The sequence below is a fragment of the Homalodisca vitripennis genome, chromosome 3 (genome assembly GCF_021130785.1).
Source record: "Homalodisca vitripennis isolate AUS2020 chromosome 3, UT_GWSS_2.1, whole genome shotgun sequence".
NCBI lineage: Eukaryota > Metazoa > Arthropoda > Insecta > Hemiptera > Cicadellidae > Homalodisca > Homalodisca vitripennis.
Genome location: NC_060209.1, coordinates 95,727,086 through 95,740,785, shown reverse-complemented (window position 1 = coordinate 95,740,785; position 13,700 = coordinate 95,727,086). Strand labels below are relative to the sequence as shown.

Genomic DNA, 13,700 nt, shown 5'->3' with positions numbered 1-13,700 from the left:
TTGGAAATTGTTTCATGAACACAACTGTTCTGATAGAGCAATATGTTATAGAAAACCATAAATTCCATAAACCATAAATTCACAATTTTGAAAAATATATCTATAATACAGACATATACATGCTAACTGCAATAAGCACGTAGCCTACAAAACAGTAAGTAAAAAGCACAAACAAATTCATAATTTTAATGTGCCTGTGGATTGCACTGTAGAGGATATTTGGTTTTTAATTTATTTATTTTTGAGGACTCAATTTTATTTCCAACTAAATAATGGTTGTTTTGTTTTATATTTTTTAGCACAAATCTTTGTTTTCTTTATCTGTAAAGCTTGAATTACACACAGATAAGAGGTAAACCCATATAGATAGCAGATAATATAACAAACAATAATTGCTACTATTATCACTATCTAACTCATTAAGCAAATGACTCGCATGTCCTCATACCTACAAATGCTTTTGTCAAGCATTAACACCCATGAAATATCTGTTTTTATCAGTTATTTGCATACATAAAGTACTTCATTAAAATTTTGAGGCTCATTCATATACAGACTAAAAGTACAGTCTATTTTACTAGAAAAGACCCAAATTTTTCTTTGATGTGTATTTTTATATTTAAACATTTTCAGAAAATTTCAATGTTTTAATAACTTTTAGAGGCTTATGTGATGTAGATATGTCCATAACAGATATGTCTTATTATATGTTAAGAATTAAACGTTTAAAACTAAATTTTCACTGCACATTTTTTAAGGAGATTCATTTTTTAAGGACTAGAAGAGTTCATATAAATAAGAAATGCTTCTAATCAGATAATCTTACAAAACAGTGCTTCAGTTAAATTGTGAAAAAATTACAAACCATACATTTTATCTAAGTAGAGAGTTCTAATAATTGTATTTTTATATATTTTAGAGCTTTCCTAACAAAATTAAAAATTTTTATTTTCTATAAGACGTTTTTTACAGGAATTAGCAAATTAATATTAATTTCAAGCAATTGCCATCTATGCCTATAATTTAATTATAGTTCCAAAGTTAAAGCCTCATACATGTACAGACAGATCAAACGAAGCAATAAATTTGGTCATAAAATTAGAGTCTTTTTTACCTTAACAAAGAAGCTTTATTTGAACATGTTAAATTCTTAAAAAAATATGAATTGCATCTGCTTAATTATAGCAAACCTGTAATCCGATGTGGAACTTTAAAATAGTGGCTTTGAAGCTTTACAATCCTATATTCTGCCATGTTTTAGAAAGTTATTGCCAATATTAATCATGATATATACTTATTAAACCTGTGAGCTTGAATTAAATCTAGAGACACAAGTTTTCTCTTAAGACAGAACCTACTGAAATAGAATCAGTAGAATTCTTGAAAAATACCATCCACAAAAGGCTTCTCATTTGAATATGTATTGAACAACGCTTATACAAAGAAAATTCGTATAAAGTTAGAAAGAGTTAAAGAGCCATATTTTCTGGAATCAATACGGCCTACTGTGATTTGCCAGATGGAAGGAATCTTCCCTCTCAATAAACCCTACCTGAGTAATGGCACCCAGAGGACCAATTATTTTGGTTATAATGAACGCAGGAATAAGATCCATCCCATGGGCTGAGCGAGGTTTTAAAATTCTTTATGGCAGATTAGACAATGTCAACCACTATGTGAAGAATATCAACATTTTAAATGTTTGATAAATTCTCATCAACAGACTTGTTTATTATCTCAGATTCCTTATTCGACCGGTCTTCATCAAAATATTGATATACATAAGAAAATTATCTTAATACTTATAGTTGGAACTGAGGGAGAATCTTTCTAAAACTGTTTAACATATTTCCAGAGGTGAACAGTTTTTAGTTCGTAGTTTTCAACACTTCTAGAATTGCCTTCTGCATGGAGATAATTTCTACAACTCGCTTCTCAGATAGACATACACTGCATAGTTAACCATAACTTCAGACTACTAAAATACATCTTCACCAGAATAACACTTGGTTTAGAAACACGTTTATGGACAGTAATTTAAAAACTTTGTCAACATCATCTTGAAGTGAAATTGGTTGATAGTTTTGCAGGGCAAATATACACGAGGGACCATTGTGGCTGACCTGAACATTAGTGATGTCTTCCGAGAGAGGAGGCACAACAGATTTGTCAACATTCTTGATAACAGCCCAAGCTTCAATCTGGCGTCCCTGTGTCAGCAACCACCGTGGTGACTCTGGCAGGAACCTTATAACACCACCACATCACTCACCCATGACCTGAATAGTGCAGGAGGAGGGTGTGAGTGATCAGAGGACATTGCTTGTTAAAGGATAGATCTAGGTGAGGTAAAGGATCAAAGAGACACTGACAAGTTGAGTCAAGTAACAAATACATAACAGCGAACTCATATACTTAAGCTATCAATTTTGAACATACTTAAACTGTCTAATGTCTTATTCAAATGTTAAATATAAATAATTTTTTGTGGTGTTAAAAACTAGTGTTATAAATATTATTTTCACATCTAGAGTCTAAAGAGTTTTTCATAAACAAATAATAATACAATAACTAATGAGATATTCCGAAATTTCTAATCAAAATGTGTATAAAATCTCGTGCTCAGATTTGCACATACAGAAACGTAATTGTGTATTAATATATAGTAACTAAATGTAATATTAATAGAAAGTAGTATAAATACAAATAAATTAAATTTATAAATGTTTTAAAAGACAAAAACTATTTAAATTAGAACCTACCAACAATGTATACAAAGAAGCAGCATGGGGAGAGAGATGGCCATCTGCAGTGACCTCCATGTAGGGAACACTAGAGCAATGAGGGAGAGTGTCATGTAGCCTATAGGATAAGACATGTTGTAGACACATCCCAATACAGCTCTGCGATCTTTGCTGGCCACCTCCGTTACTAGAACATAACAACAGTACATCATTGTGTACCCACAGAATCAGATTACATAGCATGTAAACAGCATAGACAGTAGTAGCATCATGAGATGATTAGAGAGAAGATCATCTGTAGTGACCTCCGCGTAGGGATTATTAAAGCGATGAGAGTGATAGTCATGCATTCTATAGGACAAAATATATTATTTTCCATAATATTATGTTGTGTTCCATATGCTTATGGAAACAGCAGCAGAACCAGTCTCCCAGTTGTGTGCCATAAATTCGCCGACGTTATAAAATGGTTTTGACACTAAAAGATGCCTCGGGCGTTTGGAAACTTTTCATGGAATCTGGAAATTTATTGATTAAATGATCACCAGCCTGTAAAGGCAAAAGCTCATAAGCTACCATTCTGTGTCTCCCAATTTGGTAGCTGTCTCTGCCTCTTTTTTCATACTCATGTGTCTCGTCCCCCTGTCAGGGCAAATTTCAACTTACAGAACAGAATTCTTTGCAAAAGGTAGGGTTAAAACAGTTGGAATAGTTTGAAAGCTTGTTTGCAAAATTCTTTGAAATTTACGTTCGTGATTATTCAAATTGATTTCTTTTGCAATTTGAATACTCTTAGGAACTGATTATTTGTACATGTTCCCCATAAAACCAATCCATAGGAAAGGTACAGATAAATCATGCCATCATACGCCATCATCGGTACTTGATTAGAGCAGTATTTGGCTAGGAACCTCAAAACATATATGCCTGAAGATAATTTTGCACAAACTGAATCAATGTGTGTACTCCATGTCAACCCTTGATCTAGGTGTATTCCAAGGAACTTTGAGCCATAGATGTCTTCTAGCATGGAATCTGATAGCATGATGTTTAGGCCGTTCTCCAATTCTACAGAGCGCACTAAAAAATCCAAAAAGATTGATTTTGAAGAGATTGTTGTCATACTGAGGCTTTTAAAATACTGGACACAGTTGTTGAGGTCAACAAAAGCCTGTTTTTCCACAACTCCCTTCGACTTTCCACTGAAGCAGAGAATTGTGTAATCAGCATACGGCACGAGATTCCCATCACTTACCAACTTACTTTCCACCACCTTACTTACCAATTGAGAACAAACCTCTTTTAATAATGGGTGATATAAATGTCGACATACTCAACCCAGACAGAAATACTACAAAATTAACTGAAATGCTTGCTTACCACAATGTTCAGAGAGTCAACTTGCCAGCTACAAGAATCACTCCTACTTCAAAGTCATCTATAGACTGGATTGTATCAAATAGCACATTGATGCACTGACACAACAGTTTTTCATACTGGGCTCTCTGACCACACTGCCCAGATGTGCACTATTACCAACCTGAAGAGAACAAGTTTGCATAAATCAGTGCATAGAGCTATTGGGAGTAGAAACTTACATGAACTGAAAGGTTTGCTAACAAAAGAAAAATGGGAAACTGTGTATACTTCTTTGAACTCAGAAGAAGCCTACAACAACTTTAGAAAGCTAGTGACAGCTGTCCTAGATGCTGCATGTCCCCTTATGAGAGCTGGTAGCAAAAAGAGAACACTAAAGCACTTCGCTGATGCAGAAGCACTAGTGCTCAAGAATGAATTCCTAACTCACCTTAACGAGTATGAAACTACAGGAAATCTTGAGGATAAAAACAAAGCAACGGATCTCAAAAAAACCTATGACCAAAAACTGAAAACTCTGAGAAGCCAAGCTATTGCTAGTAAAATTTCCAACTCAGAAAACAAATCTAAAACAATCTGGGAAACAATAAATACTGTCCGATCAAAAAAACAAAACTGCTCACCTGAACTAAAACTAACCATTGATGGAAAGCTTATTGAAGATACATCTATAGTCGCTGAACAATTCAATAACTACTTTGCCAACATGGCAAAAAACAACAATTAACCTTAATAAAAACTCTCATAGAAAAACCAATTGAACCAGCTGAACGCATAGGCACTCAAATTAATTGAACTTAGTTCATTAAGACCCACAACTCAAGAGGAATTAAGATTAATTATTAAAAACTTTAAATCAAAAAACGGTATTGATGATATATCCACAAAAAATACTAAAAACACTGTGCAGAAGAACTTATCTTCCCTTACTGATATCTTCAATCAATCTTTCAACGAAGGACACTTTCCCTCAGCACTGAAAATATCAAAAATCTATCCTAAAATTTAAGACTGGCAGTAAATCAGAATTAAGTAATTACAGACCCATTTCATTACTACCAACTGTCTCAAAACTTTGTGAGAAAATTGTTCTCGTCAGGCTATTAGAACATTGCAGGTTGAACAACCTGTTAAGCAGCTCTCAGCATGGCTTCGTCAATGGCAAGTCAACAACTACAGCAATGATTAGCTTGATAGAATCAGTGACTGACAGCATAGAAAAAGGCAACCTGACTTACAGCTATCTTCTTGGATTTGAGTAAGGCTTTCGACTGCCTGGGTCATGACCTCATACAGAAAAAACTAAAAGCACTTGGTGTAACAGAAACAGCTCTGAAATGGTTCGAAAGCTACCTCAAAGACAGAAGTCAAATAGTCGAACTAAAGTCTTTCTGAAAAAGGGCGTGACTAAAGCATTCCGATCACAACCCCATCCTATACATAGAGGTGTCCCACAGGGATCCGTGCTGGGTCCAGTGCTTTTTATTCTTTTTATTAATGACCTTCCAGAATACTTACATGAATATACTAAAACTTTTATGTACGCTGACGATACAACCCTTAATCCTTGACAACAATACACCTGAAAAACCTTAGTGTAAATGCTTTTTATTGCGGTCAACATGGCATATCAATATTGTGATGGAAATGACTTAGTGGTTAACCCCTCTAAAACTACCCAATTAGGAATTGGGAGAAGAACAGGACAAATTAATTGCTCACCAGAAGTTAACTTGGTTGAACAAACCAAATTCCTCGGAATTACAATTGACTCAAGCTTATCCTGGACACCCCATATTGACCAGCTATGCAATAGACTAAACTCAAGCCTATATTGCACTCAAACAGGTTAAAGAAATTGGTGATCTGACTACAGCACGTACTGCCTATTTTGCTCTATTTGAGGCACATATAAGATACGGTCTAGCTGTATGGGGAGGGACATCAAATGCTAACATGACCCAGAAATTCTAATCCTTCAAAAAAAAAGCAATAAGAATACTTGCAAACCTTCATTTCCGGGAAAGCTGCAGAGAGGTCTTTGCAACATTAAAGATCTTGACCGTGACCGCTCTCTACATACAAAAAGTTATTTTATATGTTGATAGAGAAAACCTATCAAGGCTTGAAGACCTGCACTACTACAACACCCGCAACTCAACTATGTATCCACTGCCCATTCACCACTTAGCACAGTGTATGAAAAAAAACCATCCTACATAGGAAGAAAGCTGAGCAACTGTCTACCGATAGAAATAAGAACGAAGACGGGGAAACAGCTAAAGACTGAACTCCATAAACTGCTCTCACACCAGGCCATCTACACACTTGAAGAATTTTACCAAATGACCAACCCTGGACATTAATATTCTACTCTAAATGTTTTATGTCACCAATTAGGTTTATTAATTTTTGACACTATCTCTGTACTTGATGTATATGAATAAAGAACATTTTGACTTTGACTTTGACTTTGACCACCAAGGATACAAAGCAGAAAACGAGATTCCCATGCAGAAGTGATGTTTCTGTCATTGACATAGACCAAGAAAAGATCGGCTTGAGAGTGGAGACTTGAGGGACCCCATAGATTGATTGGGTTTGAAATCTGGTTTGCAATCTGAATAACTTGTGTTTGATGGCTTAGAAATGTATTAAGCTATGATAGGAACATGCCTTTAATGTCATGGGATTCTAATTTGTCAAACAGTGTGATGTGGCCAACTCAATCTAATGCTTTAGATAGGTCGAGTAACACACCAGTTGTGGTATTTCAACCTTCTATCCCCCCCTCTACAACCATATCCACTCACACAGTGGTGTATTTCAAGTTTTGCCTCCCAGGAGCTAGTGGCTATCTGCTGTCCCTTGTTTGTTTCATAGCCAAAGTTGTATTATAAACATAGTAGGTATAAACAACAACATAACTTGAAACCATTTGATCATGTTCTCATTCATCAATTATTATAGTAATGTATTTTAGTTTACCAGCACTATATTATGATTATTTTGGAAGAAATAAGAACTTTTTACAATAGTAAACTAATTAATAATTTAGTATTAATTATATCGTAAGTATGCAAGCTGCCAAGTAAAATGTACTTGTTTATTCAGGATAAAGTAAAACAGAACTTTGTATCATTTACATCTTATGGTGATTAAATAAATTTTTATTGATTTAGAGACAGAGAGTGAATTGATAACATCATTGAAAGCTAATTTCTTGGTCATCTCAAACTCGATAATTAAAACCACGTCCCCCAAATGTGCATCAGTCATCGTCGATCTCATGTAGGTTATTATCCAAAAATGATTTCACCGCTGAACAGTTTCATGCAAGAATCGTCAAAAAAAGTTTCAATTTTATTTCAACATAGGGGTATATTTCTTGAACTCCGTAGACATATAACAGTTTATATAGATAAGAAGTATAGAAGATTGAAATACTTTTGCTTGTTCTTGCTTGTTTAGTTGCTTTGAGAAACAAAATAAATGTATTCATTCTATAGCAAAATATTCTGGTGACGGGAGATCTTTGTTATAAAAACTGCACAATTTTTTGCAGTGATCAGTTAGTGTCTCTTTGTCCAGTTCCTTATTTTTTCTAAAAATTAGAAATCCAAAAATCAAGCTCAGTGCATTGTTATATCCTTTCCTCTTTTTTCCATTTCATTAGATAGGGCATGTAATATTATATAAAAAGTGTCTATTTTAAAGTTCTCTCTGCCTAGAAGTTTTATTTCACCTTTTCTAGTCTCATCAGGTTGGAGCTTTCATGGCCTCTTTCTTTGACTTCATCTTCATATATACATATTTCCAACTTTAATAGAGCTCCATTTTCAGAAATATCAAACTCTTTTCTTGTATTATTAATATACTCTGATAATGATCCATACATTAGTGCTACTGTTGACAAGTCGCATTCAGATGATAGCAGCTTTTTACTAGTAATATTAAATCTGTTGAATAATCTCCCCACAGAATTGACAAAAATGCAGGTTCCAATCTTTGAAGCTAGCAAAGGTATTCGTGTAGCTTCAATTCGTGTAGTTGCCTTTTCTGTTATACCATTGAAAATAATTTTGAATGCTTCTATTACTTCTTTCCAATCTTCATTCAATGCCTTGCAAGCGTCATCTCTCGCTAACCAACTTGTGTTTGATAGACTTTTAGGCTTCAGTTGTTTTTCTGTATCCACGTATCAACAGAAACTACACTGCTTGCCGCCCACATAGATATAAAATTAAATCATTTGATTTTTTGGCTATGAGCTGCTGGATAATTAGGTCGAGTTCTTCTTCAAGAGCCAACAACATTGACGCTGCTGAACTCTGTTTTCATGTGGAAACAACTTTTGGTTTTGTATATTTTGGATTAGAACTTCAGTTTTTCTCTCAAAACCAGAATTCCTTTAACAATCCAATTTTTTGCCTTTTTTTGGACAAAAAGGAACTTTTTTAGTAGGACAGTAGATGGTGAGGTAAAAATTTAAACAATCATTAAAAATCGTAGATTTGTTTATCTACATTATCATTTTGAACAAAATAAATTTAAGTGCTCAGCATATCAGTGTAAAACAATTTAAGAAAGTCATGCATGACTGACTTATTGAAAGACTCTTTTAGAAACTAGATGAAGTCCTGACACTAGCATGTTAAAGTTTGAGGAGTTATAAGTTGCATTTGTATATTTTAATTTTTACCTAAACTATAGCTTACTTTTGATCATATTTTGCCTATGTTACCGTTTTAAAAGTATCATATTTCCATGTTACGTTCGCATTAAAAAGAATGTCTTGCACTAAGGTTGCGTGTTTGTTTTTTACATTGTTACTAGTCTACTTAACTTTTTAACTTATATTTTAACTTTTTATTTTTTAAATCCCTTTTTAACTTATAAACTATTGATTTTAGCTATAGTTTGATTCAATGGTATTATGCCCGTGATTTAACCATACATTTACTGCATGATTGATTATTATTGTCTATATATAATTTATACATATTTGAATGTAATTCTTGATCTGTTTTTAACTTTCAAATTGTATTTACATCCTATTGTGACAAGATCTATTGCATGTAAATGTTTAAATATCAATAAAGATATCTATATATATCATAAGATCTTCATTTTTAATGTCACAAATAAAACTGAAAGTGAGGGAATCCCCACTGCACGTGTTACGATGGGATATTTTTCCACATGTCTCATGAAGTGTTAATTTACACATACATGCAAAGAACACATGTTAAATACATAATAAATATGACTATTTTCTTTTAATTCTCCCAAAACACTTCAAAAGAACAAGGTTAGTTGGACCAAATAATCCCTTTGTTTCCTTTGGAATGTTTTTATTTTATTTTCGTAAAAGAACTCTCTTTAATATAAGATTTTTCGAATAAACTTATTCTTAATTTATAAAATATATGAATTTGCATCAGGTATAATTATTGTGCCATGTCCTCACTGGGGCTGAGTGTGGAAGTTAAATTATTTCTATTTTATTAAAAATTTTGTAAAAAGCATTAGGTTTAACTTAAAAGGCAACAAATATAAGAGCTAAAGTCAAACAGAATCAATAAAAATATACACCCAGTGCACTCGCCTGTGGGAAAAAATTTGTTTTGCAGCAGTTAGTAATAATTCTAGGGAGAAAATACCTGTAGTGTTGGTATTGCTCAGTTGCCATTGTTTCCTTTTGAATGGTGCCTTGGTTTAACAAAATTGCTATCAGTAAACAACAATCAAACATTAAATTCTATGCTTTGCTTCATAAATCACCTAGTGAGACTCTAGGTCTAGGTTAATTCATACTTACGGAGATGAGGCAATGAAAAAATAGTCAAGTTTATGAATGGCACAAACGTTTCCATGAAGGTCACGTGAATGTTCAAGATGTCCCTTCTAGTGGACGACCTTCAACTGCAACCAGCGATGAAAACGCTGAGCGAGTACATCACGTTATATGAGCAAGGAGGACACTAATGATTGAAAAAATTGCATTTGAGGTAAATTTATCACATGGTAGTTTCCACTTCCTTTATGATCATTTGAACATGCATTGAATTCGTTTGTGAATGGTTAAAAAAATACTGACTGATGACCAAAATGAAAATCGCATGTTAATCACTCGAAGTTAAATGATATGACCGGTTCAGATCCAAACGTTTTGAAAAATATTTAATTGGTGACAAAACATAGTGTTTTCTCTATGACTTACAAACAAAATGGTAGTCCTATGAATGGAAAATGAAAATATCTCCAAGGAAAAAAGATTTATTTGAACAAAAGCAAAGGAAAACTTGTGCTGGAAGTGTTTCTTTAACTATAAAGGTTTAATTCACTATAGAGTTTATTCCAGAGGGACAATCAGTGACCAAAATAACCTAATGTGGAAATTCTTAGGCCCTTAAGAGATGCCATCAGGAGGAAACACCCTGAAAATGGATGGGAAACAATATTGGTTTTTGCTTATAATAATGTCCATGCACATTGGTCTTTGTTAGTACATAATCATCAGAACAACGTTACCATGCTAGAATATGCACCCTTGTTGCTTGAGCTTGCACCAGCCGATTTCTTCCTGTTCTTGTGGATGAAAACACTGTTGAAGAGAAAACGATTTACAGATGCTGAGGCTGTCAAGGAAATGGCGATGAAAACAATTAGGGAACTTTCACATCATGATTTCCAAAAGTGTTCAGCTATATGCATGTTGGGGTAAATATGTTGTTGCGGGAGAAGAGTATTTGAGGGAAATGGATTGTAAGTCTTTAATTTTGTTCAATAAATTATATAAACTAATTCCGGAACCGTTTTGACTTTACCTCGTATTACTCTTTTGGAAGAAGCTACAATGACAACTTCTTATCATTTATAGAGAACCAGAGAAGATTATATTCCTAGTTAAATAACTAATTGAGATACTTTTAAAATATTGAAAATTACAAAAACATTAAAACACTAAATATTATTTTTAACAAACATGTAAAAAATATGGTACAATATGCTAACTGATTACAAATACAATATATCAAATTAATACTCACGAATGGTGTAAGCTGATTCATAACATCCTGAGCCTGCTATACCAAGAAAGAAACGTGCAACTATAAACAGCCAATATGATGGAGAGAAAGCAGCTAATGGCCCCATGATAATGTAGGTTAGACTGGCCAAGACAAAACTGCTCTTGCGTCCGTACCTGCAACATTATCTACATGAATCACATTACAAAGCACATATCCATTTAGATTCACCACCCTGACTGTGTATACTCTCATTCATATGTATCCAATACTACATACTGCCAAGAACACAGTTAACCATACAACTGTAACAAGTACAAAACCACCATATACTGTATCTCATTATCCCATGATAATGTAGGTTAGACTGGCCAAGACAAAACTGCTCTCGCGTCCATACCTGCAACATTACAACATTACCTTCATGAATTACACTAACCCTTTACATAAAATGTATCTATTTAGGTAGGTCTGATGTTTCTGCATACAGTGGATACTAGAAATCAAGGACAGGACAGTCAGCCTAGTGGATATAGCATCTAAAAAGTACATCTTTAAAACTATACACAGAAATGGATGTATTCCCTCAAACCCTCTACTCTTTCACGGAGACCATGCCTGCACGACTGCAAACACTGCCTTAAGGTAACAGTATCATTACATTTTGTTATATCAGTGTTTTTATTCATTAATTAAGCTACAATTACAAAATTTTTCAGGTATACAAGTGTATTTACAAAAAAATTAACATTCAGAATTATGAACTGTAAATGATAATTTTACAACTCAATCTTACAGGTTTTAGATTTTCAAAAAGATTTTATATAATTATACAGTAGGTGTAGCAATGTTACTAAAACACATAATTGTAAAAATATTTTGTCTATATCTAGCTGTGATTACAATGCCTAATTTAATATAATGTATAATAGCAACGATAAAGTTACCTTCTTACCATTAAGCTGTGTGAATTAAAAATTGTACATTACAAAAACCCAAGAATTTTTGAACATTTCTTAGTGTATGAATTTATTCTAGTCTAGTACATTTAAAGATATGGCATTACGCTTGAGAACTATTTCTGTACATGGTATGTTTTGTATAAAAAGCCTTACCAATTATAATCTATCTCAAATTGTGATGTAAATAAGATAGATTATTCTAAGGCTCACATTCACAACTTCACTTCTCCCCTACCATCTGTTAGATCCCCCCCTCCCACACACACAATTAAAAGATGAATCAGGTGATGATCAGTTTGCAGACATTTTATAAGATTAATTCACATATTATGTTCATCATCTCATAGTCTGTCAAGTTTATGATTTAATTATTTATTTTCTTTTCTTATTTTTGCAGACAACATAGATGATGTGTAGTACATAATGATATTATTTACATATAGCTTAATGGTAAAGGAAAGTAATCCAGAAAATTTTATGTGGAAGAATCATTGCATAAATGATAGAAACTATTCATTTTAACATAGATTTTACTTTCTATTTTATCATGGATCTATCTATCATTAACGTATTTCTTATCATCCCATTTTTACATAATTTTGGTTACTTCTGTATTTCTTTAGTCCTCTCAACCTCTAAAAAATGTATTTTTCCTGTCTGATTTTACTATCTTCACCTCTGGTGTATATAAAAATCTTTTCATGTTTATTAAATGTTGTAATATTACTAAATAGTTTTGATCTCCTAAGAATACTTTTTGTGACATGTGACATTGTTAAAGTCCCGCTACTTCACCTCATAATATTTTCTGTGACTGTCACCAATAATGATACTTTACACACAAATTTGTAATATATTAACCCTTAGCGAGCCACAAATAAATAACCAAAACTACTCCTAAGAGCCATACACCTTAAAAATAAAAAAAATTCCCACATACCAAAACCAATTTTTTTTTATAATTCTTATAACATAACAGGTAAAAGAACGACAAAATATTTTTTTTCACTCTTTATTGTTAATTTACAGCCAAAAAATGGTAAAATCATAATTTCACTGAAAATATTTAATTTTGACATTCTATGTGTTCATATATAAAATTAACAATAGTTTAACACAATTATTGTTATATTTTACAAAAAACTAGCATATAGTAATTTGTATTTAGAGAAAATATAAAGAATATAGTAAAAATTTATATATATATAGGTACAAATTAAATAAAATCAATGAACTAAAAAAAAAAACTTGACAATAAAGCCCTACATCACGATAATAATACATAAACTACACTGCAAATTGATTAAAAATATTGATTAACATCAAAATTGAAAAGATAAACACGCGGATCGAAAATGGAAGGGCGAATGAACATCTAACCTCACGGAAGGCTACAGGCGGACTGAGCGCGCATCAGTAGATGTCGTTGGCTCTGCGGGAGACTATGAACATCCGGCCGCCCACTATTTTGTCGATCAAACAAGAGCCGTGACATTCAAAATAGACACGAACGATTGTCTCTTGTTAAGATAAACCTTGTTTGACAGTTTTTACTAAGTTTGTTACCCGGAAATGCTTTTAAATAA

General features: G+C 33.0%; 1 protein-coding gene across 4 annotated transcripts in view; it reads right to left on the bottom strand.

The window, feature by feature from the left end:
* The window catches only part of LOC124357195 (organic cation transporter protein-like), a 105,897-nt gene that overhangs the window by 9,481 nt on the left and 82,716 nt on the right, over window positions 1–13,700 (bottom strand). For all 4 annotated transcript variants that reach the window (XM_046808731.1, XM_046808732.1, XM_046808734.1 and 1 more), the window contains 3 exons: window positions 11,174–11,328; window positions 2,763–2,931; window positions 2,124–2,247 (listed from right to left, as the gene is read on the bottom strand). In XM_046808731.1, coding sequence (XP_046664687.1) covers window positions 2,124–2,247; window positions 2,763–2,931; window positions 11,174–11,328 — 448 coding nt within the window. The remainder of the gene's footprint in view (window positions 1–2,123; window positions 2,248–2,762; window positions 2,932–11,173; window positions 11,329–13,700) is intronic.